The sequence below is a fragment of the Bombus vancouverensis genome, chromosome 9, assembly GCF_051014615.1.
Source record: "Bombus vancouverensis nearcticus chromosome 9, iyBomVanc1_principal, whole genome shotgun sequence".
NCBI classification, from domain to species: domain Eukaryota; kingdom Metazoa; phylum Arthropoda; class Insecta; order Hymenoptera; family Apidae; genus Bombus; species Bombus vancouverensis.
The window spans coordinates 9,710,569-9,738,194 of NC_134919.1; the positions used below are offsets into that span (position 1 = coordinate 9,710,569).

The following is a 27,626-nucleotide window of genomic DNA, read 5'->3' on the forward strand; positions in this document are numbered from 1 at the left end:
GCGACCGTAAATGTTTAGTACCATGGCAATGAGATGTAGAGCCTGATAAAAGAAAAACTCTGTATTGGAAAGGTAGGTTATTATAATAATTACTAATGAGAATTAATAATTCTTCCGAGTGTACGTTAGATCGCGTGAAATAATTCGTAGTTTTGCGGGAGGAAATTCCAATGACATATAAACAGTATTTTGCTACTGCTTTGACTTTCTATCTCTGAGCACGGAAGTAAAGATAATATTCATAGGCAGGTTCATAGCGGCCGTTCAATGTACGTGGAGACACAAATGAGTTCATAGCGCTTATTGAATGTGTATGTGGGCACAGAAATGGCTTCATAGCGCTCAAAGGGTTAATCAATTAACGAACATACGCCTGATATAGGAGACATCTTGTTCAGTTGCTTGATAGGACTTGAAAATTTTTATTTTACCGAGCCATTGAACATCGCATAGTTTGTGATCTCCGTGGATTTGAAGAACCATCAAAGAGCTGTGTTAATTCAAATATGGAACCTGATTGATATGTTAACATTTGGCTTGTTTTAATCATTGATTTTTATGAATTCAGGCTTTAATATTTTAGGACGTTTCATCTACTAAAACATGTGTATGTGTAATATGTACTTTATGAAAGATGTCATTGGTAGAGTAGAAGAAGATTGTTGCGTTAAAGACTCGAATTTAGGTCTGAAGATAAGTTACACTTAAAAATATCGATTTTTATATTTTGTTGATTCTTACAATCATAGAATTTGTTTTATGAAAATGAAGCATTTTGTGCTTTAGTACTATAGATATTATTCTCAAAAAAGGTATAGAAAAGACTGACAAAACAATGCTCGATTTACAATCAAATGCATTCGAATTATTTAATTATAAATTTCAAACGAAAAGTTTATTTGATTATGACAAAAGGGAGTGTATAGTAACAATATAGAAAAGTATTACCATATTACTAGTAATGTAACTTCTAAGCTATAAAATATTGTACAAAACGAAAGTAGAACATTATACGCTTCATGTTATTTAGGTATCATATGCTTGGCAGATTACTGCTCGAGATGTACTACTTACGCTGTCGCGAAAAGCGATGCTCACACTTATCCCAAATAAAGGAATATTAAATTTAACTGCTGAAGTCCTCTTGCAAGAAGGAAAAAGCTAGCACAATATCTCAATCACAAAAATTTAATCGTCACATTTATTTGTTCCATTAAAATTGTCAACTTGTTCTTCTGAAATTATATAACTCCATAAGCTCCAGTTATAGATCTCAGTAAATACAGTCAAAGTATCGGTACGTCTATTTAATATGCAAAATTAATAAATAAAAAGGAACAAATCACAAATATGTTTTCCAATGTATAAAGTACATGTTTCACTAAATACTTAATTGGCGGTCAATAAATTTTTATCGAAGTTTCGTATATTTCTTAAAACAATAAGACCAAAAAATTATTTTTAGGATTCTCATTAGAGAAATCGCGAAACTTATACTATAAAGTTCCTTTTTATGGTTTCCGATTCATAATGAATCGCCAATGAATTAATTCTAAACCTACTCAACTATTCCGACGCCACTCTAAAAACTCTACTCTTCTAAAGGATCGTGTTGTTACTTTGTAAATCGAGCAATTTGCGAAGAAAAATTCCGTGTCTCGGTCAATTTCATAGACCGCCCATGTGTGCTTATTAAAATAGAACACCCTGTACATATGTACGTAGTTTAGTACATAGATACACCGCACGATCTTGTGGTAGCGGGCATTGTTAACGTCTAGAAAGGATAAGAGCACCGTGGAAGGTGGCCAGGGACTGTTTTACTGCTTTTCCAGCAGCGATGGCGACGGCGAGTCAATGGTATGGCGTGCGGTTCTCCCCGCAAAGATTAGAAAGAACCGTGTATGCAGCTGAGGAACAGATTTACGTTCGGCAGGTAGATTGCACATTATGGTCGACATTTTCTACGGGCACGGTTTCCGTGTGGCTGGAAGCTCCTCTTTCTCTCTCCCTTTCTTTTTCTTCTTCGACGCTCCTCTCGAAAACGATTTGTTCTTTAGTACCACCGAATGAGATATTATGGCGATTGCCACTGCTCTGTATTCTCCTAAATTTTCGTAGATTCCCTTACATTCTCCTACGTTTCCAATGATATTCACATTTTTAAGTTTGATTCATACGTTAGTTTTTTGGTAGACAAATTGATCAGTTCCACTTTTTGTCAATTTCATAATTCTATTGTCTGAATATACGATTAGTAACCTGCGGATTTATATACAAATTTATATTTTTCAGAATATAATTAGAAAAGTAAAGCCTTGGTAGAAAGTTGTTTTATCTGTCAAATATTATAGAAAGAGCTATACCTTGAATATTTTATATAATTTTGTGTATCATGTACATTGTATACAATTTTACATCTATTGTAATTAGAATTTCTACAAATATATATATATATATATATATATATATATATACATATCATAGTCCAATTGCTATACAGGACGATTTTAACACGTGGCGAGTAGAGTTTCCAAGCAACAAATAAAGCATATTATTTCTTCAGCAGTGGATTCTCGTGATCCTTTGTGAATTCTTCGCTGTTGACTCTCGCAAATGAATTCATTAGGTCTATTGATTACGATATACAAATTCAGTATCCATATACATATTCCAGTGTACAGAGAATTTAATTATATGTATATAATCTGTGGTCTACGCTGGACAAATTTTATACTCGCGAGATATTGAATTGTTCGGAAAGTTCGCGGCGTTTCTAACAGCCGATACATTCAATTACGTACGTGGTACGATTGGAAAAGGATTATTAATTATGAACTTCTGTCAAATAATAAAATGTTAAATAAATAATTATTAAAAAACAGGATCGATCAAGAAAAATGTGCTTTTTAACGAGACAATCAGTATGAAATGTTGCACAATTTAAGAATAGTTAAGAAACCATTGGTTAATCTTTGTAATTTTCATAGAGCTTCTTAATTTCAGCAAAAGATCAAATCTTCATTTTACTAGAAATGTTTTTTCTTATATTATCCTCATATTTCAAAATGTTAATAATTAATCTTGAGTATTTATATAAACAACACTAACGAGGAATTGCACGACACACAATAAGCATTCACCATAATTAAGAATGTTTCGTCAGAGATTTTTCAAAGGATAATCATAGTCATATAAAGCGAGATTCAGCGCATTATAATATTTCATTTGCGTGTTTTTAATTTGAAAAGTTAATGCCGCGAAATCTTCTTTCGAGATTACGATTTCCCTTTGAAGTCTGCGCCGATCTGCTATACTGATGAAAGGAAAATTAGTACGATACGCGAACACACAAAGGAGAGGAGAAAGAATTGATAATATGGGAAATATAAAACCAGCCTTTTATTCGCATAAAATCTTTCCATCACGCTACAGAACATTTAAAAAATATCATTGTACAGGCACGCGTTTCGAAAATCTTTTTCACAACTCGAATTCGAGGGCGCATTTACTTATAATTATCTGAATATAAAATACTCGGTTTATTAACATTCGTCAGAGCGTCTCTCGATAACAATCCACCGCGAAAGGAACTAACGGACGTCTAAACTTTCGAGAAACCGAAGAACATAGTAACGTATGTTACATGTGCATGCATGTATTTTGATTATCATTGATCTGGCTAACAGCGAAGATTTGGCGATTCAAAGTTTTCAAGCCTTCTCCTCCTGACTGTACTTTCAAACGAACAGAACGGAGATTACTTTCAGTTGAACGATTACGAAAAGTATTTGCACATATTTATATTCTACTACCGATCCACCATTTCACAATTTTTGCCTCTAAATCTCTCACTTAAGTCTGTTCGATTTTTAAGTTAAAACTGTTACATTATCATTGAGTCGTGAGTAATTACGACAGCTTATTTGACAAATCTTGTATCATCAAGTAGTGTAATCATTTTTGTCTTCAGGAGAAAGAGAGGGGGAGTAATAAAACTTTCTGGCAATGGACCTACCGTTAAATAATTTAACCCAAACTGTTACAATTCATATACGATTCGATAATTACGATTAGAAATTGCTGTATAAAAAATGAGAAATATGAAAATAACGAACAATGAGAAATTCAGAAGCAACAAACGATTTAAAAACAAATTGTTTCTCTGTCTTCAAGATTTCTAGTATTTCTGGTATCAGACACAGCAAATTTATATTCTCAGCTTCTTCTAAGAAATAAATATTCATAGTTACGTTACGTGTGTTGCTTAAAGTATGAGATTCACCCTGTTATATTCGACAACCACGCTATAGTAGAATTGGTAGTTCCGTTTGTTTCTTCATTTTACCCGCGTATTTAAATGACTATTTAAATATCAAAACAATAATGGCGTGCAAACACTTTCTCCATCTAATATGACTTAAAAACAATCACAAGGCTCCATTCCATAAAATTATGCTTTTCATTGGGTAACAAAATGTCGACAGTGCTCCGCACTGCGCGTCAAGCAAATCTTTTACAAAACGTCGCCTGGATGATATTGGGATGAAAGGAATTGGACGCGAGGCGAGGCAGCGTCGCGTCGACAGCTTTTTCGGACAACCGCGTGCGTCGAATGGAAAATTCGTGCAGCTTCGAATAAGGTTCGATGCCCAAGGAAGCAGCCTTCGAGGCATCGTGTACGTGTGTGATGTAAGTATATGTGTGGAACAGATCTTTTTCTTCCATTCTTCTCGTTCTCGGCTTCGTTGCTCGACTGGCTACCTTGAACGAACAGTTCGTGTTGCCTGACCGATGGACAACCAGTCACACGATGTTACTGTTAGCGTGCATCCGAGTAACGGCCGACCAGAAACACGTAACATTCGTCACAAACGCGAACAGGTTTCGTCGAACTCGGCAGGGCTGTGGTGTTGTCGCTACAGGCATGACAAAAGATTTTGCCGCAGTTTCGACAATGGTGCTGCAACAGACACAATTAATTCGAATTAGTGATGAGAGAATAGCAAAGAGAGAAGGTTGCCGTCCAAACTTTTTAGTGATAAAATCGATGAAGATATAGAGTGACAGTTTGCAAGCTTTCAAATGCTTGGTGTGTATAGAGATAATTTATTTATGGGGATAGTTACGAATTAAATATTCTTGTTACGTTAATAATAATCATTATTAAGTAAAATTGGTATTTCTTGATAACATGTGTTACAAAAAAATATTTTTTTTTTGCTATTTTGATTTTGCAGAATTGAATTAATATTAGGTATTAGTTATTAATATTAGTAAGTAATATAAATTAAAAATCACGAAATTGAAAAGAAAGACTTTCATAATAATTTATATGAAACACGCAATATATATGTGAAGTTTTAGTTTTATGCAATGCAAAAATGGAAATTATTTGTTTACACATATGGCACATTGAAATACCTAAAATGGTCATGATCTATGATTAATCGATTATTATTATACGTTATATATTTCAAAGCAAGATGGTCGAACTTTGCAAGAATAAACAATTCGTTCCACAGCCAGTTTGGTCTATTTCAAACTTCCTCTTTCCCGATAAAACGAAACTTTCTTATTAGTTTTTGAATCAGTTCAATTTTAGGAAATCGTGATCAGACAGAAATTTTGCTAAGATGAAAGTAGAAATGAGGTTCGAGTCCTGAAACTGACTTGAGACAAAATTGACCTAGATCTTATTTGAAATTCGGCATGGTTACTAGTTTCAAAATACATTATTGCCACCTAATGTCTGTCCCCTGTTTAATCGTATTCGACGATATTGCAATTTATGCTTCAGCTTATTTCATTAAATTAAATGCCTGAATCTCGTTTCGGTGACCTCAGTAGTCGATATCAACGATATCCACTTAAACTTGATAATACTTCACTCTCTCTTGGTCTTGATTTTTGACTGTAACAAATATTAATTTAATTTTAATAAATGTCATTTAATGTTTAATTTTCGTTGGATCTACTTTAATTCCCGTGATCATAAATACATCCTGACTTTTGATGGATATGAAGCGCTGTATTAAAAATGAAATAAATAAATTATCCTGTTCAGCTCCAATTACATTTAGTTAAAAGATTTAAGACCACGAAAACGATCATTATCAGGCTGATCTTTTCTTATTTCCAATAAACAAATTCAGGAGTTCAGAAGAAAAATAGAATGAAGGAAAAGACCCTTAATTTATGAAAACCGTGGATAAAGCTTCGATAGAAAAATCTAGCTCAAATTTCTCTCTCCGATTACTATCTAACAGAAAATAATTAGATCTACTTATATTATAATTAAAGAAAAGTTCATTAAAAATTTCAAGTATTAAAACACTTTTCTATATACACTCACATTATGATTTGGAAGATCATAACAAAATTTAGTCCTATGGTATAATATCGATTTTGTGTATCATTCCCTAGACTCACACTTCTGCCCAAGAGCCTTAAAACATTAATTATATTTGCACCAAGATTGAAAGGAATCATGAATGAACTATGTTATAATACATAGTTTATAGTTATATTTAGGCGATATAACTTATATAAGTATAATATATGTATAATAATAATTATACGTATATTAATAATTTTATGAAGAAATGTATAAAATATAAAATTCATAGTCTGCACCAAACGTTAATCCATTTTTATTAAAAATAGGAGACACGTAACACTTGTGAGCAAAAATGTATGCCATTGTTTGGAAAAATGTTTCGTAGATTTATACTGTTTTTCATGCTATGTTCTTAACAACCACATTTGGTTTATGGTCTTTGAATATCATTCGATATTCCAGTTCATTAGACATTCAGTACAACCATTCGTTACAATCTCGATGTTCATTGAATCAAGTTATTGGATCAAGTTGCCCAATATTACAATATGTAATTTGATGAGCAACCAGTCGTGTGAAAATCACATAACATCGTGGTAAACTGAGAACTTATACCTCCAATTGTATGACTGTGAAAATAAAAAAGAAATCCGTGTAATTTTTTATCGCGAAGCGTAACATTTCATTTGACATTTAAATGAAATCTTTTTCAGTAAAAATATTAATTAACTAAAACGTACGAAGTTGTACGTCGGAGGAATATGAATATTCTGTCAATCAGAGTATATATTCAGGAACGTCGGAGAGGTATAGAAATAAAAACGGAGAAATTCAACGTCCAGGAAATTCTTGCAACCGATAGTAATTCTCTAATTGTACGTAATTACTAAAGTAGAACATCTGGCACGCAAAGGTAGTTGAGAATCAGAACTGTGCATTAATTGCTTAATATGAAACAGACAACAGTGTTTCAAATTATGAATAATTCGTTTGGTCCAATTAATACACGGTACGTTCTCCCCGTGTTCCTCGTTTACTATCCAATTCCTCGTTGCGATAAATTTGTTTGCTCGCTCGCGAAGGAATAAAAATCTCGAGCAGCAGTTCTTTTATAATTCGCTATTGATAAATCAGGTTGCCTGTTTTATCGTTCCCACGAGTTGTTTCGAAAATCAAACAAATTTGCTAATAAATAATGATTTCGAATTTATAATTCGCACAAAAGAGAAGGTAGCTTTATTTAGTCTGTTTCTCCTGTTCATCAATTTTTCTCCTTTAATTGTTCTGTTTTCTTCAGTTAAAATGTCCTATCTAGCATTTCCTTCATTTTCAAGGTATGTATGCTGAAATATTTGAAGTTCCCCGTGTTTTTTATCTTTCAAATAAAGTTATATTATAGAGGCTGTTATATTATTATTTTGAATTGAAAGAAGAGGAACAAAGATGGTGCAAAAGAAAATAATAAACGTAATAAATTTTCTACAATTTCGAAATGGTAGATAGAATGTTTTAGCTGTTAAAATATTCTTCTATATTTTCATGGAAATATATATGGTACACGAATTTAGTCGAATATAATTTTATACACATTTTCACTGTTGCTAATAAGATTTTGTAAAATATTAAGAAGCTTTTAGTCATTAATTTGCAGAATTTACATCGTATCAGTATTATCAACCATTGATGATTTAAGGATCAAAAACATTACATTTCATTCACTCTCGTATATATCGCAAGAAAAAATCAAGTTTTAATTCCATTATCTCTAACGTATAAATAATAAATATATTGGTGCTTTCATGAAGCAATAACGAAAATTAATGGCGACGCAAGAACCCAGTTGAATCGAAAATTTCGAAACTCGACGAAAATAAAATTACACGATTTAATCACATTTTTGCTACTCATCACGGTGCGGTGCCACGATCAAACATTTTCACATACATATATTATACAAACGAACGGCGTGGGTCAAGCGAACGTATGATAATCTACATCGTGATCCATCAAGCCAAATGAGTTCAATCTCGAATCGTGTCCCAAAATTCGGTCGATGAAGCTTAAAAAAAATGGATCGTTTTGAATCTTTAACAACGATGCAACCACGACCAAAATTAGGCATTAAAGGAACGATCATTATTACAAGGATCCACAATCTACCTAGGACTATATTTCCTTCAGATGGCAACAAAGCAGATTGTTGAAAAAATTTTCAACGTGGTCTGCATGGTCGAAGCCAAAGAGCCATACAACACGGTTCGCAGTTGCGGATTACGTTCCGTGAAAGTCGAAAAAAGTTCACAGGCTTGCACCTGAAGCTGGCACACGAACAACAGAGTTTTTTCACCCGATGTACTAGGAACCCTATTGTTCCTGCGTCAATTTCAGGGAAAAGTACGTTTAATCTTGTAAAATATCATTTTCTTCTATTTCTACCTTGCTAGTCTGTACATGTTGCGTTCACAATAATGTTGAACGGAATAGGAAGAAAAATCTCATTATGTTATATTATATTATAGTATATATGCTACGTATTTTTAAATGAAGAAGCGATTGAGGTAAAATAGTGCATTGAATAGGGGTGGAAATTTTCTTGTTTTTATTTGAGATATTTGTATAACGTCCTTGCCTTTTTCTATAAAATTTTTGTATAATCGCACATGATTTTAGATAATCCAAATTTATGGAAACGATGTTGTACTACATTTCCTTTAAAAGTTATAACTTTCTGTAGATAAATTTAATTGATAAGAAAATTTATATAAAATGAAACATATTTCATATTAGATTATGATTTCAAACAATTTGAAATTTGCCAATGTAACTAATTAATTTATATCTAACTTTAATTATATTAATTTAAAATTCTTCGTTATGTCCAATTTTCTTATTTATAATTTGTCTGTCGTACTAAATTTGTTTGGGAAAGAAATGTTCATGTATTTCTTGGCAAAAAATCTATTTCATTTGTTATTTGTAAAAAATTTGTAAATACTGATATTTTCCGGCATCAGACACTTTCAACTAATTACAGCTATGTATATTGATACATCATTATAATGTTAGTGGCAAACAGAAAATTACAATTCAAAGTATCGAAATTCGTTTGTTTCTCTCTCGTGTAATGATATGCAGAATAGCGAATAATATCCATATAATAATTGTTAATATTACGTATTGGTGGTAATGATGATCAATTACTAAATCTTCTATCATTGTTATTACTGAATTATCATTCACAAACTTCTGAGAATAATTACGGTATCAAATGTATTTAAAGCTCCTTCTATATCTGAATACTGATCAGGTACAATCTGCAAACTTTGGCTAGAAAGTAATATTTAAAACGTACGAAACAATGGAATAAAATTTATTTAAAGAGTTCGAATAAAAGATAAGAAATAATATATGAAATATTAAACCAGTATCGGACTAGATATTAAAATATTAAGTGATATTAAAATATAAATGTTCATAGTTTGAAATATCAAGTTACCAATAAGAAAATTAAAAAATAGTATTTAATTTATATTATCATATTTATATCGCTAATCTTACAAAACCAATACAATTTTAATGGCATTTTCACTTTAAACAATTACACTTCATTAAAATACGTGTGTCTGTGTTTATGCGTTTTAAATGTGGGAAAACCATATGACTTTTATGTATGTAGGTATGTAGGTATGTATGTAGGTATATTTACATTAAAAAAATGTATACTCTTCAACAATATAAAAAATACTTAAAAATATTTTTGAGATCATTCTATTACATCAATGTCTACATCCAGTCATTTAAATTCCACTTCTCTAATTGCGGTCTGTAAAAAGAAAAGAATTTATGTACATAAATTATTAAACGTCAATTTTGTTCAATAATTATTTCCTCCGCAGCATAATTTCTACTCCAGCTAGTATCCACAAATTTAAAGCCTCATAACTCGAAACGAGGAATTTCCCGATACGAGGTAAGCGACGAGTACGAAATCCAGGGAAGTAACAAACGTAACTTTCTCGCTCGTAAATTTCATTTCTTAGCGGAGCATGAAAACGAACGTCATCAAGTACGCATCGAGGAGTAAGAATAAGAAACAGTGGAAGATTTGCAAATGGTAAGGATAAAAAGGGATCGAAGGAGAAACGAGGAAAGGAAGTTTATGACGTCTATGCACGTTCAGGTCTAGGTGATGCTTCTCCTCTTGCTATCCGGCTTCTCCATTACCTCGGTGGTCTTTATTTTCAAGCCATTACCAACGGTCTATTATAATAATGCGGAATTCGTCGTCTGAAAAGGAAAAAGAGAGCCGAGGCGGCGGGATCTGGCGCGACCACCACTCTAAATTTTACATCTAAATTGAATCCCTTAAGTAAGATGACGGTGGTCCGGTATTCGTTCGTTCAACGTTGGTTGCCAGTTATTACCGAGGAACTAAGAGGCCGAATAATATCACCCCGATAACCGATTTCCAGACCAAGTTAATTATTGAACCGTCCCATCAATATGACTTACGAGAGAAACCTACGAACCTAGATTGGTCAGAGCACGACTTTCGTCGACTATGGACCTGCCTCCAGTTCATCTGATCTCCTTCGCGATAGATACCTACTTATAGATACTTTCCAGCAGGAATAAATCAGCTTGCAGATCGAATGTGAAAGATATCGTGAAATGATCTATCACGGAGCTTTCTCTACTTTTTGGTTTTGATAATTTGGAATTAGCGATATTAAATGAGCATTAAGTTTTTGTTTAGTTATTGTGGTGCCTATTTAGACATTGTAAGGAAGTAATTGTAATTTATGTAATTTGTGTAAATCCGTAGTTCGATATCAAACTAATAGACATTAAGCGAAGAATGTCTTTCATCGAGAGAACAGTCAACATTCCCTGAAATAATTCAGAATTGCAATAAGATTATTCTACATATATGCTCATATGTATATCCATGTATGTAATTCTAAGATAAGATCATGTAATAAGAAATACATATAACTCACTTCTCTGACGTACGGATTAAGATATAAGATTGGCGTTTCAAAATCGAAATAAAATGTTGGTGACAAATGAAATGCATATGTAAGAATATATTTAGTATTAATTATTGCATAATATTTTCATAATTGTTTACGATCAAGAAATATAATGGAAAACATGATAAATGATATTTTCCACCTTTTATGGACTAGCGATTTTAAAATTCGATATAATATTACGTTCTTGAGATGTTATGTGATTTTACTTAGTTTAGATTTTTTGTTTCAATTTTTTGTTATTAATATTTCTACAGATATTAATTTTAAACTATATTTCTGCTCGTAATTGCAAGAATAGACCCGAAAATTTTGTTGTCTGAAGATTAAAATACACTTTTTGATTTTAGCTATTACGTTCCAGCTATAAATTTCATCAATAAATTAATTTAACAAATCATTAAAAATGAAATTTCTTTCCACGGTCATAGACTGATTCTGTGTAATGATACATAAAATAGAAAGGAAAAGAGACAAGGAAGGAAAAAGGAAAGCAGGGAGAAAGATACATTTTGGACTGTACTAGTGGCATCATCAGGCCTGTGGCTCAGACACAGGGAGGTCAGGTCAAAGATCGTATTTGCACGAGCGGGATGATTAGACGAGGACTCGGGAGAATACTCTGTTGGTGTGAATCCCAGAGGTGGCAAATTTAGAAGGATCACCACAATTTTGATACAAAGTTGCCTGATCATAAGCACTTTGAGTAGTTTCTTCTAATATTTAGGACATGGTAACATTACTTACAACTCTATCATTTATCCTTGAACGAAAGATATTTTTATTATAGAATGTTTATTTATAAACTTTTATTTACAATACTAATAGTAAGTTATAACTTGTGACTTGTAAATATCGTTAATAATATCAGCTTAATTCTACAAGATTTGATCACGTTGATGTATGATACGTTGCTCAGAAAAATTAGAGGATCAGTAGATTTAGCTGTATAATATCAGACAGTAGATTGCCATTGAGATATTATCAATTATTAATGAAATTTAATTTTTAATGATTAATTGAAATTCTGTCGATTCAATTCATTTATACAAATGCGAGTTCTTATATGACGGGAACGAAAGATAATATTGTAGATAGTGGACAAAATTGGCGAACCCCTATTACTTGAATTTCAGTTTAAATTAGAATATCCAGAAGGAAATAATCGTTGCAACATTTAATAAACGATTATACTTTATTTTTTTTATATTTTTATGATACTTTATATTGCCTTATATTGCTTTAATTATGTTGATATGAATGTGAAACCGCATAAACAACATTATTAACTCTACTAAAATAACATTAATCCAACTGTACAAGATGGGATTATCAGGAACGTCACCTTTCTGTATATTCAACATCTCGACCATATCTTAATGGGATCAATTTGTCATATTTGTAGTTTAGCACTCGGATCAAACATGAGGCCGTCACTCGATACGGTTAATCAGCTTTGTGTTATTGAAACAGTAGATTCCGGGGAGACGAACAGGTAGAAGGGGAAGCTGCAATGCGAACTGATAAACGATGAAAACAACCCACCACCATCTGGTTGTTTCGACTTCGCACCACGAAACCCATCTCGGTCATTTTCCATGCGATCGCGTGAACGAACCAACGATTTTTTCCTGTGGAGGATCGTTAACCTAATTGGGCGTATCTTATTGCTTCCAACTGTTTTCCAGTACGGAAACAGAGATATTCGTGCATCGAGAAACAGGAAATGAGCGTTCGTTACGAAGTTTATGTTAAATCTTAATAATCATCACCGGCGCCGCTATAATTTCTCGGTGGATTATCTGAATTCCAAATTTAAGAGAGAAGATTTATGTTGCTCAATTACGATTAATATCTGTATAGTTATGTATTTGCGATTCGGGGAAATGACACGCAATTCATGTTCTAGAAAATTTGTTTTATTCCGGAATTCATTTTAGTTTGTTATACTTGTGTATATTCTGAAATTATTTTATTTGTTTAAATGCGTCCTGAAACAAGGATTATTAACCAACTCTTTGACGTTGCAATAATGTTTATCAAGAGATTATCAAGTATGCAAGCGGCAGATATGTTTGATTTGTGATAAATCTGATCTTACATGTTATGTCTTCTTTATAAGAGACGTGTATTTATTATTGATATTATACTATATAAAAGAAAGTTTCCCGCGAGCTTAAAAGGAAATTCAGTTATCTATTACAAATAAGTTCCTTATTTCTTCATTATCTTTCGTGTTTTTCTTAATTAATTGGAAAGAAAACAAATAATAATGCAGAATAGAAAATGAGTATTTCTAGTACGTGTAATCAATTTGACGAGAGTTATCTGTAAATGGAAAAAAATTAATACCTTATTCCATTTATAATGAAAGGAGGACAATCGTTCAAGAAATATTTATAGCATATCAAATGGTCATTCCACGTATTTCATTTAATTTTAAAATAAATAAAATCGTTATCTCTAAAATGATTTTTCTGGAAACACTTCATAATAATTTGTTTGATCCAGAAATATATCCCGCAACTATTTTCATAAACAAAATGATATTTACTCTAGGTAAACGATTTGTAATCTTTCTTCACGAAACTTCAATTTAATTAATTTAATTATAATCAAATTAATTGATAGGTTCAAAAACATTTTTTATGAAACTAGTACAATTGAAAAAAGATTCGATATATTCAAATTAGAGACATTATAAATTTTCGCATATCTAATTAATATTACGACGCCAATATTCCCAAATTTATTTTAAATTACTTCGGTGTTTTAAATATTCTATCAGAAAATGATATATCCGCTGTACTAAACATACAGGAATAGAACGACCTGCTTTCAAGATAAGACACGATTAAGGATAGGTAATTTAATACGTCTATTTCTAAAAATATTCGTATAAATAAAAATCGTCATTCCTTCAATTATGTTACGAAATCTATATAAGAAGTTCGAGGTGTTCCAATTATTAGCATCTGTGCTCGAATCGATATCATCGATAATGCAAAGATATGTCGCCATTTTGGTCTTGCAAACGATGCTAGCCCCTTATTCCAATTTGCAATTTATGCATTCTAACATCTGCTTGCTGCGACGCATGTGCATCGATGATAGATACACGATCGATTATATTAGACTGAACGATTAAACGTAAAAATATTCCATTCAGGAATATCAAACGTATAGAGAAATTTGTTGGAAACCAGTATTTAACAAAATATACGTAAAAGAAATTAATAAAGCTTGTTTGAATCTCCATGTAAATGTTTTTTTTCTTTTTTTTATTAGCGAGAGAAAAAGAATATTGAATGCAACTCACAAACAATAACTTGACAAACCAGGGTAATACAACAGCTTCACAGAAGAGCAACAATTCTGCTAATCCATTAAGCATTGAATAGAAAAATAATCCATAAAAGCTGCGTAAACGTACTATTGTTTCTAAAAAAAATCATAGTGTTATAAATATTTCAATCTCTTCAAACTTTATAAATATTAGCCAAACCCCCTTCATCGCTACAATATTAAAAAAAAAAAAAAAAAAAGGAAACAGAATTCAGTAATTCAAATGGACTGAAAAGAAATTGCAAATGAAATATTGCGTCTGCGTTCTTTACGTCCTTAATAGGTTAACAACAATTTTACAAAACGTTATCGTTGCACGAGTTTGCATATACGAAATACATAAGCCTTCTTTCGCTTCGGTTTTCCCAGGAAGCCGTCTTTCGAAAGCCATGCGGAAGGTTCAAATCATCGGTGGCCAACCGACAGCTCTTGTCCACCTGCGCGGCAACGCGGTCGGCTGGCCTATTCTATATTAAACAGTATGGTAATACTCGGTCGGCGCGAAAAATGAGTAACAAGGATATACCGAGTCTGGCTTGTTATTATGCAATAACTTACCAACCGGTTCCCGTGAGCTATCCCCTTCGTAATGTCCCGTGTCTTCTACGGAGCTGCGCCAGACAACGAACGAGGGAGCGAAAAGAAGAAAAAAGAAAAGAGGCGGAGGAAAGCATGGTCTAAACGTGCTTCACGGACCAAGCAACGTCTCTATCGGGACGCCAAAGCGCTGAATATGCATGCCGAACGTACATGCATTGAACACGCTAGATTGTATTCTCGCGTGTATATGTGTGTGTATGTAGAGACACGAGTGATAGTGCAGTAATGTGATTGCACTGTAAGCGGAGGTGAACGTGGAGTTTTTGGTGAATCGTAATGTGACATTGTTTATTATCTATGATTATCTATGGAATAGAAACTTTTGATTTTGCTAAAGTTGTGTGATGTATTCTTAAATTTGGAGTAATTCTTTGTATTATTTGTACAATAAATACGGTGTTCTTTCGATTGAGGAAGCATGAAAACATCTTTGATGAAAATGTGTTGAAAATTTCTGATTTTAGGTTTAGTCCTCATTTTAAATTACTACTAATTTATTGTTAAAATGTTAAGAGAACGTTTCTAACGATATTTAATTGCGATATTTAATGTATATTATTGTAACGACAAAAGCAAGGAATCATGAAACACCACAAAACTCAAATCCAATGTACACTTTTGATGAGACTTTCTGCATGAATTTTGGAAATAAACGTCTTATGTATACAGGGTGGTTGGTAACTGCTGGTTCAAGCGGAAAGGGGGTGATTCTACGCGAAAAAAGAAGTCGAAAATATAGAATGAAAATTTTTACATTCTGTATACAGAAAGAATCGCTTGATTTTAATATATACTCATTACCTAACTTTATTGTTTCAGATAACAATAGATTTGTTCGCGATGTAAATTTAGCTCATCATCATCATAGGTATTTAACATTTCCTTCTGAATATTTTCTCTATCTGGAGTTAGATTGTGTTTGCAGCCAAGTCTTTAGAATCATCCTGTATACAAGACTCATCCAGCTTATCTCCAAGATGTAAAGAAGCATCTTTCTTAGCAGGAATTCCGTTTTTTCTCTACTGTTCTTAAGCTTGTGTACCTTTTATTTAAGAATAAAAAAGCTTCAGATACATAAGCTGCTATGCAAAGATTATCGAGCAAAGTAGTTCGGAATAAGATAAGGTTTGTATAAACTTTATTGCATTTGAAAATTAAATGCATAATGTAATATTTATTAAAACATGCAAAATTAGAAAACAATCGAAACGTGTAAAAGTAGAATCGTACTACGTTGTTTGGAAAATATAAGATACACTATAACGTGCGTGAACGTAAAGATTACAACGAAATGACGATGTACTACATACAAGGTAACAGCGAAGTAATGTTGAAAATTTGTTCACCAATACTAAAGAAAGAATACTTTATTACGCTATTCAAAAGTTATTAACGATGATAATACGCTGTTGGATCATAGACAAAGTAATTGTGTACGTTGAAAGAGGCTTTCTGTGGTTGTTCACTTCACACACAGAATTAACAACGAGTGAATATTTAATTGTTCTTATCGCATACTGAATGCGCTCGCAAGTTAATAGCAATGAATAGTTCGATGTATATTTGACAGAAGTAAGATTTAACAATTTTGTAAGGGTTTTGTTTGCAACGGAATGACTCGATCCTTGCTGAATGATGGTTGATCCGCATCTGATCTTAGTCTCGCTCCCTCCCTTCCACGCACCCTTGATACGCCTTTTTCTGGTATGGGTGGAAAGCTGCCTGAACTTACGAGAGATATTCGGCTTTTTGTATCAATTTACATCGTCGGCAACTTGTATCAACTTACATCTGTTTTCCAATTACCTTAAATTTATCTCTTCAGGAAATCCTCAATTTATAACACGTCTCAAGCTATTTGAGTGCGAAATAAACTAGAATTCTAAAAAGTGTACTGTTTATTGCTCCTTTTCCTTAAAAGGATTAAGAATCCTACCCAAAAATAGCCTCTTTTACGATCGTGCTATAAGCGTTACCAACGAACATCCCACGTAATTCTTTTGAGTATTCCAAATGGAACAAGGTAATAAATATTTGTTGTGATCATTTAACTCGCACAGTTTCGTGTATTCTTTAACATATTACTGACGATAAAATTAATATTAATATGACGTTTCTCCCAATCGGTAATAGGATACGCTGCATCAACATTAATGCAGAAATGCTCATTTGTAATAATTGCGATTGTACAAGATAATTTTTATTAAAGGTTAGTTAATAAATAAGCAGGTGACGCGATAAATTACTAAATAATATATTATCACGAAATCAATGCAAACAGTTATGTAGAAGAAAGGAGCATAGAACATCATTTAATTTTAATGTGGCAAATGAGACATTTACAGAAAGCAGTGAAAACTTTATAGAAACTATTTCCCAAAAAGAATCTGTGTAAAATCAAGAACGAACAAAAAATTACCAAAGATTCATCTTATCGTTCAAATTAAAGAACTTACAGGTGTTATTTTTAAAATCAACCATTATCTCCAAATAGAAATGTTTCTTTAAAATGAAAATGAACGCGTTTCATAATCAACAGCTGTTCGACATTCATCTCATCTCACCAGAGACACGCTTGTCTTTTCCAATTCCTTTTGAAAACGTTCGAATGATTATCAAAGCTGATCGAACATTTTTAAATAAAAATCTGTTTTCTGCTTACAAAGCAACTTCCTTAGAATTGGACGGAATTAGAGGAATCTTTATTCTTTTAACGACTCAAACTCTTCTTCGCTTGCGTTTATGAGGGCGAAGGGCAACAACGCCATTAACGTGACGTCCGGTGCACATTCACGAAATTTCGATAAGGTCGGATCGTGCATAAATTCTAGCCATAGAAATATATTTCGTATGACGAATGCACGAATGCCGATCTCTCTCAGCCAGTTTTCCTTATCAATGCACGCAACTGAGCAGCTCAACAATCTGAAACAATCTGGTCGCGGGCGGAATACTTTAAATATGTCGTGCTTCTACGTGATTCGACTGCGAAAAAATAAGAACAAAATGAAGGCAAAAATCCAGTTATTTTTCTTCGCGCCGCGTCGACACTGTATTCTCGATTGATCGTTCTTTGCTTGAGTAAGGTCCTGTTACTGAATATTTACTTTTCGAGGAAGTGTGTATATAGGGTGTCTTATGAAAAAGAACATACTACTACGCCAAGCGTAACTTTTCCGTTAAAAAATACTTAAAAAAGACAAAACAGAAATATATTTTCTATTGTAAAAGGAATCTTTTTAAAGCCGTAGTTTAATTTTGCAACAGTTAGAAAATTACTAACGGTGCTATAAGAGAATATACTATGTGTAAAATATTAACAAAATATTATGTTATACTGATTTATCGAGTAATTTGGTTTTCTTGCTAAATCTTAAAAAATTGCAGATATAACGCAAATTTGATCAAAAATTAACACTTACATGTAAAATCAACGCGTAGTTAACAGATAATAATTAACAATTGGTTTTCTTTTTTAAAATATGAAAGTTTGTTTGAAAGAACTAATTGTTGCCTTTTAGAAAGAAAAATCTTCATTTTCAATTGAAAATTCCCAATATAAGGTTTCCCCAATGTAAAGCAAGAATAGTTTTCTAATGGTGGAAATATTTTTTCCACGCACAACTAAACACTAAACATAATGGGATAAATTGAACATCTTATTGCTTATGAATGATTAAATCGATAATTTAATCGAATATTTAAAGAAAACGATCTTTTTTCTATTTGAAATTCCAAGATACATATGCATTAAAATTCACAAATGTGTTGAAAATTTAAATGGCGATATTGTATTTTGTATTAAAAGTGATCCAATAACATGCAGTAAATTCAATTAAATTTAAATTACACGATAAAAGCACTTTTCCGGTTTCCGTTAAAATATCCGAATAAGAGAGAATTCTGAACAACTTTGGCATCTTTAATACGCCCCTCGTGCCGCACAACATTGGATTCATTTCCTGCTTTAAAATCCACTTAATAAAAAATTATCTGTGAATAGAAAATATCAACAGTCGTATAGCTGAATTTTCTCATTATAAAGGCAAGCATTGCTAATGGAATTTGTAAGTAACCCGAAAATATGATAGGAAATTGAAACAGGTTTAAAGAGGATAGATATCTTTTTGGAAGAAATCAAGACATTATTATTATAATAAGACTAGACAAAAGCATATTTCATATTGTAAGTGTAAAATATCTCATTAACTATTTAAGGACAACCTTTAAAATTTGAATCGACTTGTAAAAAGAGTTGAGCATTGCAAATGTAACAACGTATAAAAGAGGAATACAATACAAATAAAAAATACAATAGAATGAAAAACCTTCATTTTAAAAACATAGATTCCAATCACATAAAATACACTGTGTTGTAGTAACGAAATTTGGTTTCCCAAAATTTTCGATCAACTAATATTTAACATTCAATCTATGGATGGCTAAAATACAATACTAGTACCAAAGAAGTCATGATAAAAGAAAACATCTTTATCCGCATATTTTACAAACAATTATTTAAAACCTAAAAAATACATTGTTGTCGATGTATAAAATTTCCATGAAAAATTACTGGAATTGGTATCTCTTGCGCTAAAAGACACTACAAACACCCAAGAAGTATATAAATATACAAACTCCTTGAGCCTTGAATTATCTATATACCACTCTCTGGATGCAGATAAAATCTAATCAAAAATCCACTCCGAAATCTCTTCAATTACCCGTAGGTCGTGGAAGGCAGGAAGGAAGGAAGGACTGGGCACGGACTACCAACAAACGAGGATCGGGGCCGCTTGTAATTGCAAGCCGTAACACAGCCCGATACACCGTGTTATCTCTAATAACAGAACTGTCATGCATCAAAGTTCTCCTTGGCTGGTGCACGCGATTCGGATCTTCGAGCCGTCTAGACGAGCAAAGGTCGAGAAGAGAGGCGTAACTTCGTCAGGAATAAAATCTCTCGACAGTGTCAGCTTGGTTCGAAAACATGTTCGCGCGCATAGTGATTCGAACAGGCTGTGCAGATAGAGCCCGTGGAGAAATCTGGACCGTGGAACCGGTAATTTTCAGGGTGGCAAGGATAATTGAACGATTAAGCGAACTCGGGGCTCGGCCTTTCAGTAGAGCAATCCTTGCGCGACGTCAATGGACGACGACAAGGACGATAACGACGACGACTGAGTAGATAGAAACGAAAGAGATGGCCGAATCGAGGTAGAAGGCGTAGGGGCAATTAAAAAGTTTGATTACCTTGCGACGAGTGATGTTGAACTCTCGGTTGCAGCTCTTGCATTGGGTGACCAGTCGATCGTTCGCCCAGGTCGCTGCACCCTCGTGCTGCTGCTGGTTCTGCTGCTGGTGAGCGTTGTCAGCGGCCTCGCGTAATTCCACGGCCGCCAATTTCGCCGTGCTCAATTGTCCCCCAAGTTCCTCCAGAGTCCGTTCCTGTTCGGTGCAGATCTCCTTCAACGCGTAATGTTCCTCCTGCAGCGCCAGGTATTTCTGCAACACATGGCCTGGAATTACGCCTCGACACCTTGAAACTTTGTCCCAGACGTTCCATTCGTTTCCCTATCCCCGTGTTATCGGTTGTTACAGGGCCGATTGCGGAGTCGAGTTGCGTCGACTATTAGTGAGAAGATTCGATTGCGCGAGAGCCGAAGAAGTTTCGGAAGATTGATGAAGGGAAGGAGAAGGGAGATGCAGGAGAGAGAAGGAAGCGGTTGCTTGAAAAATCGATCGGCGAAGGCAAAGTGTTTTGAGGTTGAAGGAAGGTATTGTGGGAGGGAACGAATAGGTGATTGAAACTGTGGGGTTTGGGTTGGGAGATTGTGGAAGTATTTTGTTCTGGAAAGGATATCGAGATGGGTAACCAAACTGTGAGAATTGTAGGTATTTTCTTTTTTAAGATATTTTCCTTTTATTTCATACGAGACATTGAGATGATAAACAAATTGTTTTGTGGTCAAAAACAAAATTAGTTGCAATCAGATCTTTTTCTAGCGAATTATGTTTGCTGTTGATGTTCTATATTGTAAAAAATGAAGAAGTGTAGTAAATACAGTACTAAATAAAGTACTAAATTCAGAACTTCCAAAATTTCTATTTAATACAATTAATATTTTGAAGCAGAAAATTACATAACGCGAATTAATTTTCTGCCAAAATGGTATAAAACAAGGCCGCATTTTCCACATTAATTTTAAATTAAAAATAGAGCAATATAAAGTAATTCGTTATAAAATACTATATCTTATTATATTACGTTCGTATAGCTTCTCTTAAATAGTAGGTGTACTCTATTACTAGTCTATTAAAAGATAGAGAGAAAAGAAACAGATAAGAAAGTCGTTTTGCTACACTTGGGAATTTAGCAGCGTTATTGCATTTACTCCGTAAAAGCTTTCAGTAAACCATTAAACATTAAAGAAAAATGTTGTTTTTAACAATATCAAACCAATTATTACAGTATCCTTTCGTACGACATCACAATGATATTTCACAATGAAACAAAAGAAAAATTAACAATGCCATCGCATGGTCGATAATGACTAGAACTATATTGCAGAAAATTATTTGCATTTTCAAATATAACCAAGATAGCATCTCAAGTTTGATCATCCAGTTTGGAAGCTGGTGGTATGCGCGAATATGGCGAAGTTGAGGCCGATATGCAACGTACCTCGGACACCCGCCTCAACTGATCGATCTCCTGATGTAATTGAGAGATCTTCTCCGCGCTAGAGATCGATGCTTCCTGTAAGGAGGTTCTCCATTCGCGTTCGAGTCGCAATTCCCTCTCGACCCCGTTCGCCCTCGCTTCTCTCTCGGCAGCTTCAGCTCCCAAAATCCTCACCCTCTCTACTGCATCTGATTTCACGTCGTCCATTTCCTTGCACCTGATTAAGTCAAATCACTGGTACTCAAAGAATCGAACACAATACTATACGACAAACGCGGCAATTTTCTACGTACGACGGCTGAAGTTGTAATGGGAATAATCGTATGCAAAATTTCGATAATTTTTGCAGTATTTAAAAAAATAGTAATCGTGGAGATAATTGGCATTTAAGCGAGAAATGACGTTGAATTTGATTCAGTTGAAATTAGTAAAGATAATTAAGATTAAGATAAGATTCTTTTTTTTTAAGTCTAATACTAAAATGTAATTAGGCCATTTCATAAATAACGGAATTTGTCATAATAGGAAGAAATATAATTTATAAAAAGAGAAATTAGATAAAAAAAAACTGGAAAATTATCGTAGAAAATGAGAAAAAATACATCACTATAAACACGTTATTTATGAAATGATCTAATACGTTATATGGAAATAATGAATCAACCATGATATTATAATTAAAATTGAAATGTGAATGAGCTAACAAATTTTCTTGATTCCTCAGAAGTTATTACGCTCGTAATTTCAGTCTTACGATTTATCTGAAAGTACACGTATTTAAGACACTGCCTTGCGATCATTTAATAAAGATACAATGTAAGTAACCTAATTAAATTGCAGCGAAGTAACATTCGAACAAAATAACGACGAAACTTCGTCAGAATTTTCCGTTGTTATTTCAAGAGATTATTTTGAGAGACGAATAAATTATTATAATAACCGATATAGCCGTCCATTTAAACAAAATTCGTTCGAGAAACCGACGTACGCAGTTTCGTTGGCCGAGTTTACAGAAACACTAAGCTCCTCGACGAAAGGAAGTTACAAAAGCAAGGATCTGTAACTTAGTTGGAGTTCTCATTGAAACTTTCGCCATGATTATTCATGACCGAATACCGTTATCCAGCCGAAGAAACAGGCAGGTTGTTTTTTTAAAGACTTTATATTATAATCCCCGAGCGAATTCAGCAAAATGTCGGATCTCCATACTCATCTATTTTTCCTCGAGTTCGTAATCCAATCTTTAACGGTGCAAAAGCTCAACTTACCTTCCGCTTCAATATAAATTCATCATTTCCACGCAAAATTATAATTAATCATGACGTAGAGAAATTACAAGAAATTTAAATAACGGAACGAAAAAGAACTCGAAAGCTATGCATAACTTTCCTTTTTTTATTATTATTATTATGAAGGCTATACTACAGAAATTATTCGAACGAAAAGTCTCATCTTACGTCTAAACGATGATGATCTGAGGGTAATTAAATGCAAACTATCTTCTGTCATGAATTTATTTCCGCTGCATTGATATACAAGCACACAAGTGTCTGGGTGCATTATAAAGACCATTGCTCGATTGCTTATACATAATTATATTTATATAAAGATATTATATATATATGTATGGCACGTTTGTTTCGTGAGTCTTTCGATAAACGTGAACGACACAAACGGTGTGTATATGCGTGTCTGTGAGTGTAGGTGTATTTATATATATATAACGACGAAGAATATATACGATCGTAAGAAACAATTTGATCGATATAAAAGCAAACAGAAAAAGTAAGTGGAATAAAGAAAAGAAAAAACGACGATAAAGATGATCGCAAGTCAGTTCCTGAAATACTGAGGTATCGTTTATAATTTATAATTCTAATTGACCAGATACCATCAATCTAATATAATAATTGACGAGCAATTAACAAGAAAAAAGAGTGTACTTCTCACGCACGAGCAAGGCAATAGATTTAAAAGGGCAACACATTTACATGTTATTGCCCTGATTAGCAATCGATATTAATTCAGCGATTCGTTTACTCAACTCGAGGTATAAATCTACCAATTAATACGGGAAACATGAATTTGTCGCTATAACATTAATATTTATATTATATTATATATGTATAGACCTAATAATCTTAGATCGAGTAGCCGTTAAATGAAGGTTTGCCAACATCTCCATTAACGATAAATCGAATCTGTATCTATAATGTTTGCCTCGGCTAATCTACCCTAAGTCAGATCGCGTACGCGACGCCTAAGTAAAAAATAAATCACCTCTAACTACAGCCGTCGAGGGTATATCATTTCTCGATATCGTTATACGATAATCGCCGAGAGCCACGAGCTATAGAAAAATCTCTTATCACAACGACTAGGTTTGTAAATGCTAAAATGTTTAACGATAGTAAAGATAATATTAGTAATATTTTGCCGTTCCTTTATACAGCGCCCTTTTACGAGGGTACGCGAGGAACGCGTGACTGAGTGAAATCGAAGTGTCAAGATTTTGTAAAATTAAAAGCGTCGATGATTGAAAAAAGAATTTGGTATTCGAAATTCTTCATCTTGTCATCAAAGTTTGTACTACGATAGAGAATCTTACTTTAAATTTCAATTAGGATTAAAATTTAATCGACAGACAATACTTTACATTCTCTTATAAATTATAATTGAACAATTTTCGTGATATTAAAATTTGATTTTGTAAAACTTCAAAGTAATTTTAAATAAAATAATTTTAAATAAAAATTGTCTTATACTTAGATCACATCGAATTCTTGAAGTATTATATAACTGTACTAAATATTAGATTATATTACATTGCAAATTAATAAAATTCTATTAAAATCAGAATTTTTGTAATGCCAAAGTCTTTTTATATTAGTCGCGCGATGATTCGAAGCCCCGCGGACGTTGACAACAAAATCTTACAGTAATAGCTTCAAGCTGCGAGTTCACGAGTACCTATGTTCGGAAAGCTAGATAAAGTATATATATGATAGAATGTTAGTATTAGCTTCGATAAAATATTGATCGCGTCGAAATGTAATCTAAAACCCGATGAATCAGTCGCGCTTACAAAGTAATTAACACTAATGAAAGACAAATAAACATACTTTTCATCCATTTTCTGGATGGTTTCAGTCATCGATAGCGTCTTAGCCTCCAATTTAGTGATCAGTTCTGTTTTATGCTTAAGCGAGCCTTCGCACTCCTGAAATAAACCCTATTTCAGTGAAAGGTGGAAAGAACCGTTTCATTTGTTTCTCGATTAAAGGAAGAGCCCTGAAATAGCACGTAATCCTTAGAAGTAAAATGTACATTGTGTAATTTATAGCTGCAAGCTCATCCTGTACCAATGTAGATGATGTAATATGTATATGATAAATGTAAAACAGTTTTTTAAAAGATTCAGACGTCGTAATCGTTAATGTATGGTGAAATTAATGGAAAATCGTGCAACATGAGTTTTTAATCCCATTAAACATAGGTTGAATAAAAGATTTTTTTCGTCGAGTTTCGAATGGAATATTAATTATTTGTCAATTGATATTACCTTCCATTGCATTAATCGGGAATCCGTGAAAATGTTCGATAAATATAAATGAATCTACTTTCTCTGTTAACAGAATCTACTGATAAATTATTTAATAGAGAAAAATTGCTATCAATTTGACAGGATAATTAATATTCGTTAAAATACAATGTTTTCACGATGGATTGAAATTAAATATCCGAGACACTCTACAAAAAGTGGATAATAATTATAATCAAAATCTGATGAACAATAAAACGCATTCTGATTGAATGTGATGAAGATATGAAAAACATGTGTATAATAATGTTATTGTCGTCGATAGTTCTGTGGACAAAATAGCAATTTTATTGAAATAGCGTAACTATGCCGTGACAAAGCACAGTTACATTTATAAAGTGTCTCGATTGAAACACACCACGACAGGTGTTGCATTTAAAAGCTTATTGATGCATGGATTGCTGGATAATTAAATATCGAATATTTCATTCTCGTTCATATTCTACGCATTTTGGATATATAAAGTCCTGTCCTGTGAAAGATCTAAGTGATATAGCTTGTTTAGCGTTAAATGTATAATAATAGTGCTTCTGAATAATCCAACAACATTTTTCGCGATTAAATTCTATTCATTAACAACCATTATATCCACAAATGTATCATAACAGTTATACTTTTAGGCTCCGGTTACAGTTACACGATATACAGTCAATGTCTACTAACTTAAATAATGTATAAGCTCCTCTGTTTCAACTTATTTCAGAATAATACAGATTTTCTACGTAGGGGATTTATTAATGTATTAACTAGGGCATCCTTCAGTTAGAAACTTTCATAATTAAAAAATGACAAATTAATAAAGACAAATCAGTTTCAGCTATATAGATTTTAATCCTTGTAAATATAATTATGATGTAATTTATTTTTAACAGAAGCGATAAGAAAGAAAGAAAGACAGATGGTCTCTAAATAAAGAAATTATTATGTACAGGAGATTAGCAACCAGTTAATGAGTTAAAGAATTTATTGAAACTAAAAATTGAAACAGAGAGATAATTTAAGTACCTATGAAAATCTATTGTCAAATACAAAAAATGAAATAAAAATCACATTTCATAAATTATGTACAGAATTGTCAATTAACAAATGTTGAAATACACCAGTACTTCTATATACATCGACATTCTTTAAAATGTCATTGGACATTTCAGGAACACGTTCGTATAAAGGATTTGCCGTCATTTATACGCCCTTGATTAGTCGAAATATTAAACGGAGTATGAAGATGCATAGTATAAAAACCATTCTCTAGAAACAGTGTTCTTTTATGCAGTCGATTGTTCCTCCGCCTCCATAGAAATCTCACCGTTCGATTTACTCTGTTCTGGGGTATCAGGCTTTGCCATTTCCTTTTCGTTAGCGCCATTTTGTTGCTCGTTACCCCTTGTTTGTCCGTTATTATTAGGAGAATATGGTTGCTCAGTGAGGGATTGCTGCTGAGCATTAGTGGATTGTTGGTGATTGTTAGTTTGCTGGTTATTAGTCGGTTTTTGATGATTGTTAGCTGATTGTTGCTGATTATTAGGAGGGTGCTGATAATCAATCGCGGATAAATTGTCTGCAGACGAGTAACATCGTGGTGAAGTGGGACTGATGTTATTAAGAATCGATTTCAAGATACTGCTCGGCGTGGTTGGACTATGAATATTTTTCCCATCCTTTTTCATGTGGTTGCACTTCTCAAGATTATTCAGGATCTTGCCGATTTTATTCGTCTTCGCATGAAGCCGGCTCACCATTTCTCCTTTCTGCGTTAGTTCGTGCTCACATTCCTATAATGGAAATAGTCCCAGAAACAAGAAATTTCGAAAGCTACCCAACATCCCCAGCATGGTAAAAGGGAATTAGAAACTGTCTGAGTGGAATCAAATTTCGCTAAAAATCTGAAAAGCTGTTGGGATTAAAGCAGAAACGAAAAGGAACAGAAATGCGATGAAAAAACACATAGATTAGAAAACATGTAGGAAGAAATCATAATCGCGACGAGGATCTGCCTCGTGCTTAAACGTCGAAAAAATTTGT

General features: G+C 33.1%; 1 protein-coding gene across 6 annotated transcripts in view; it reads right to left on the minus strand.

Annotated features, from left to right (window-relative positions):
* Window positions 1-3,387: 3,387 nt before the first annotated feature.
* The window catches only part of LOC117163380 (protein RUFY3), a 30,437-nt gene continuing 6,198 nt past the window's right edge, over window positions 3,388-27,626 (minus strand). For 3 of the 6 annotated variants that reach the window (XM_033345610.2, XM_076621332.1, XM_033345612.2), the window contains 4 exons: window positions 25,126-25,223; window positions 22,004-22,220; window positions 20,572-20,823; window positions 3,388-4,963 (listed from right to left, as the gene is read on the minus strand). In XM_033345610.2, the coding sequence (XP_033201501.2) occupies window positions 4,823-4,963; window positions 20,572-20,823; window positions 22,004-22,220; window positions 25,126-25,223 (708 nt within the window). In that variant the 3' untranslated portion in view covers window positions 3,388-4,822. Of the gene's footprint in view, window positions 4,964-20,571; window positions 20,824-22,003; window positions 22,221-25,083; window positions 27,377-27,626 lie in introns of those variants that run through there. The other 3 variants (XM_033345614.2, XM_076621333.1, XR_013059157.1) reach the window with 2 other exon arrangements.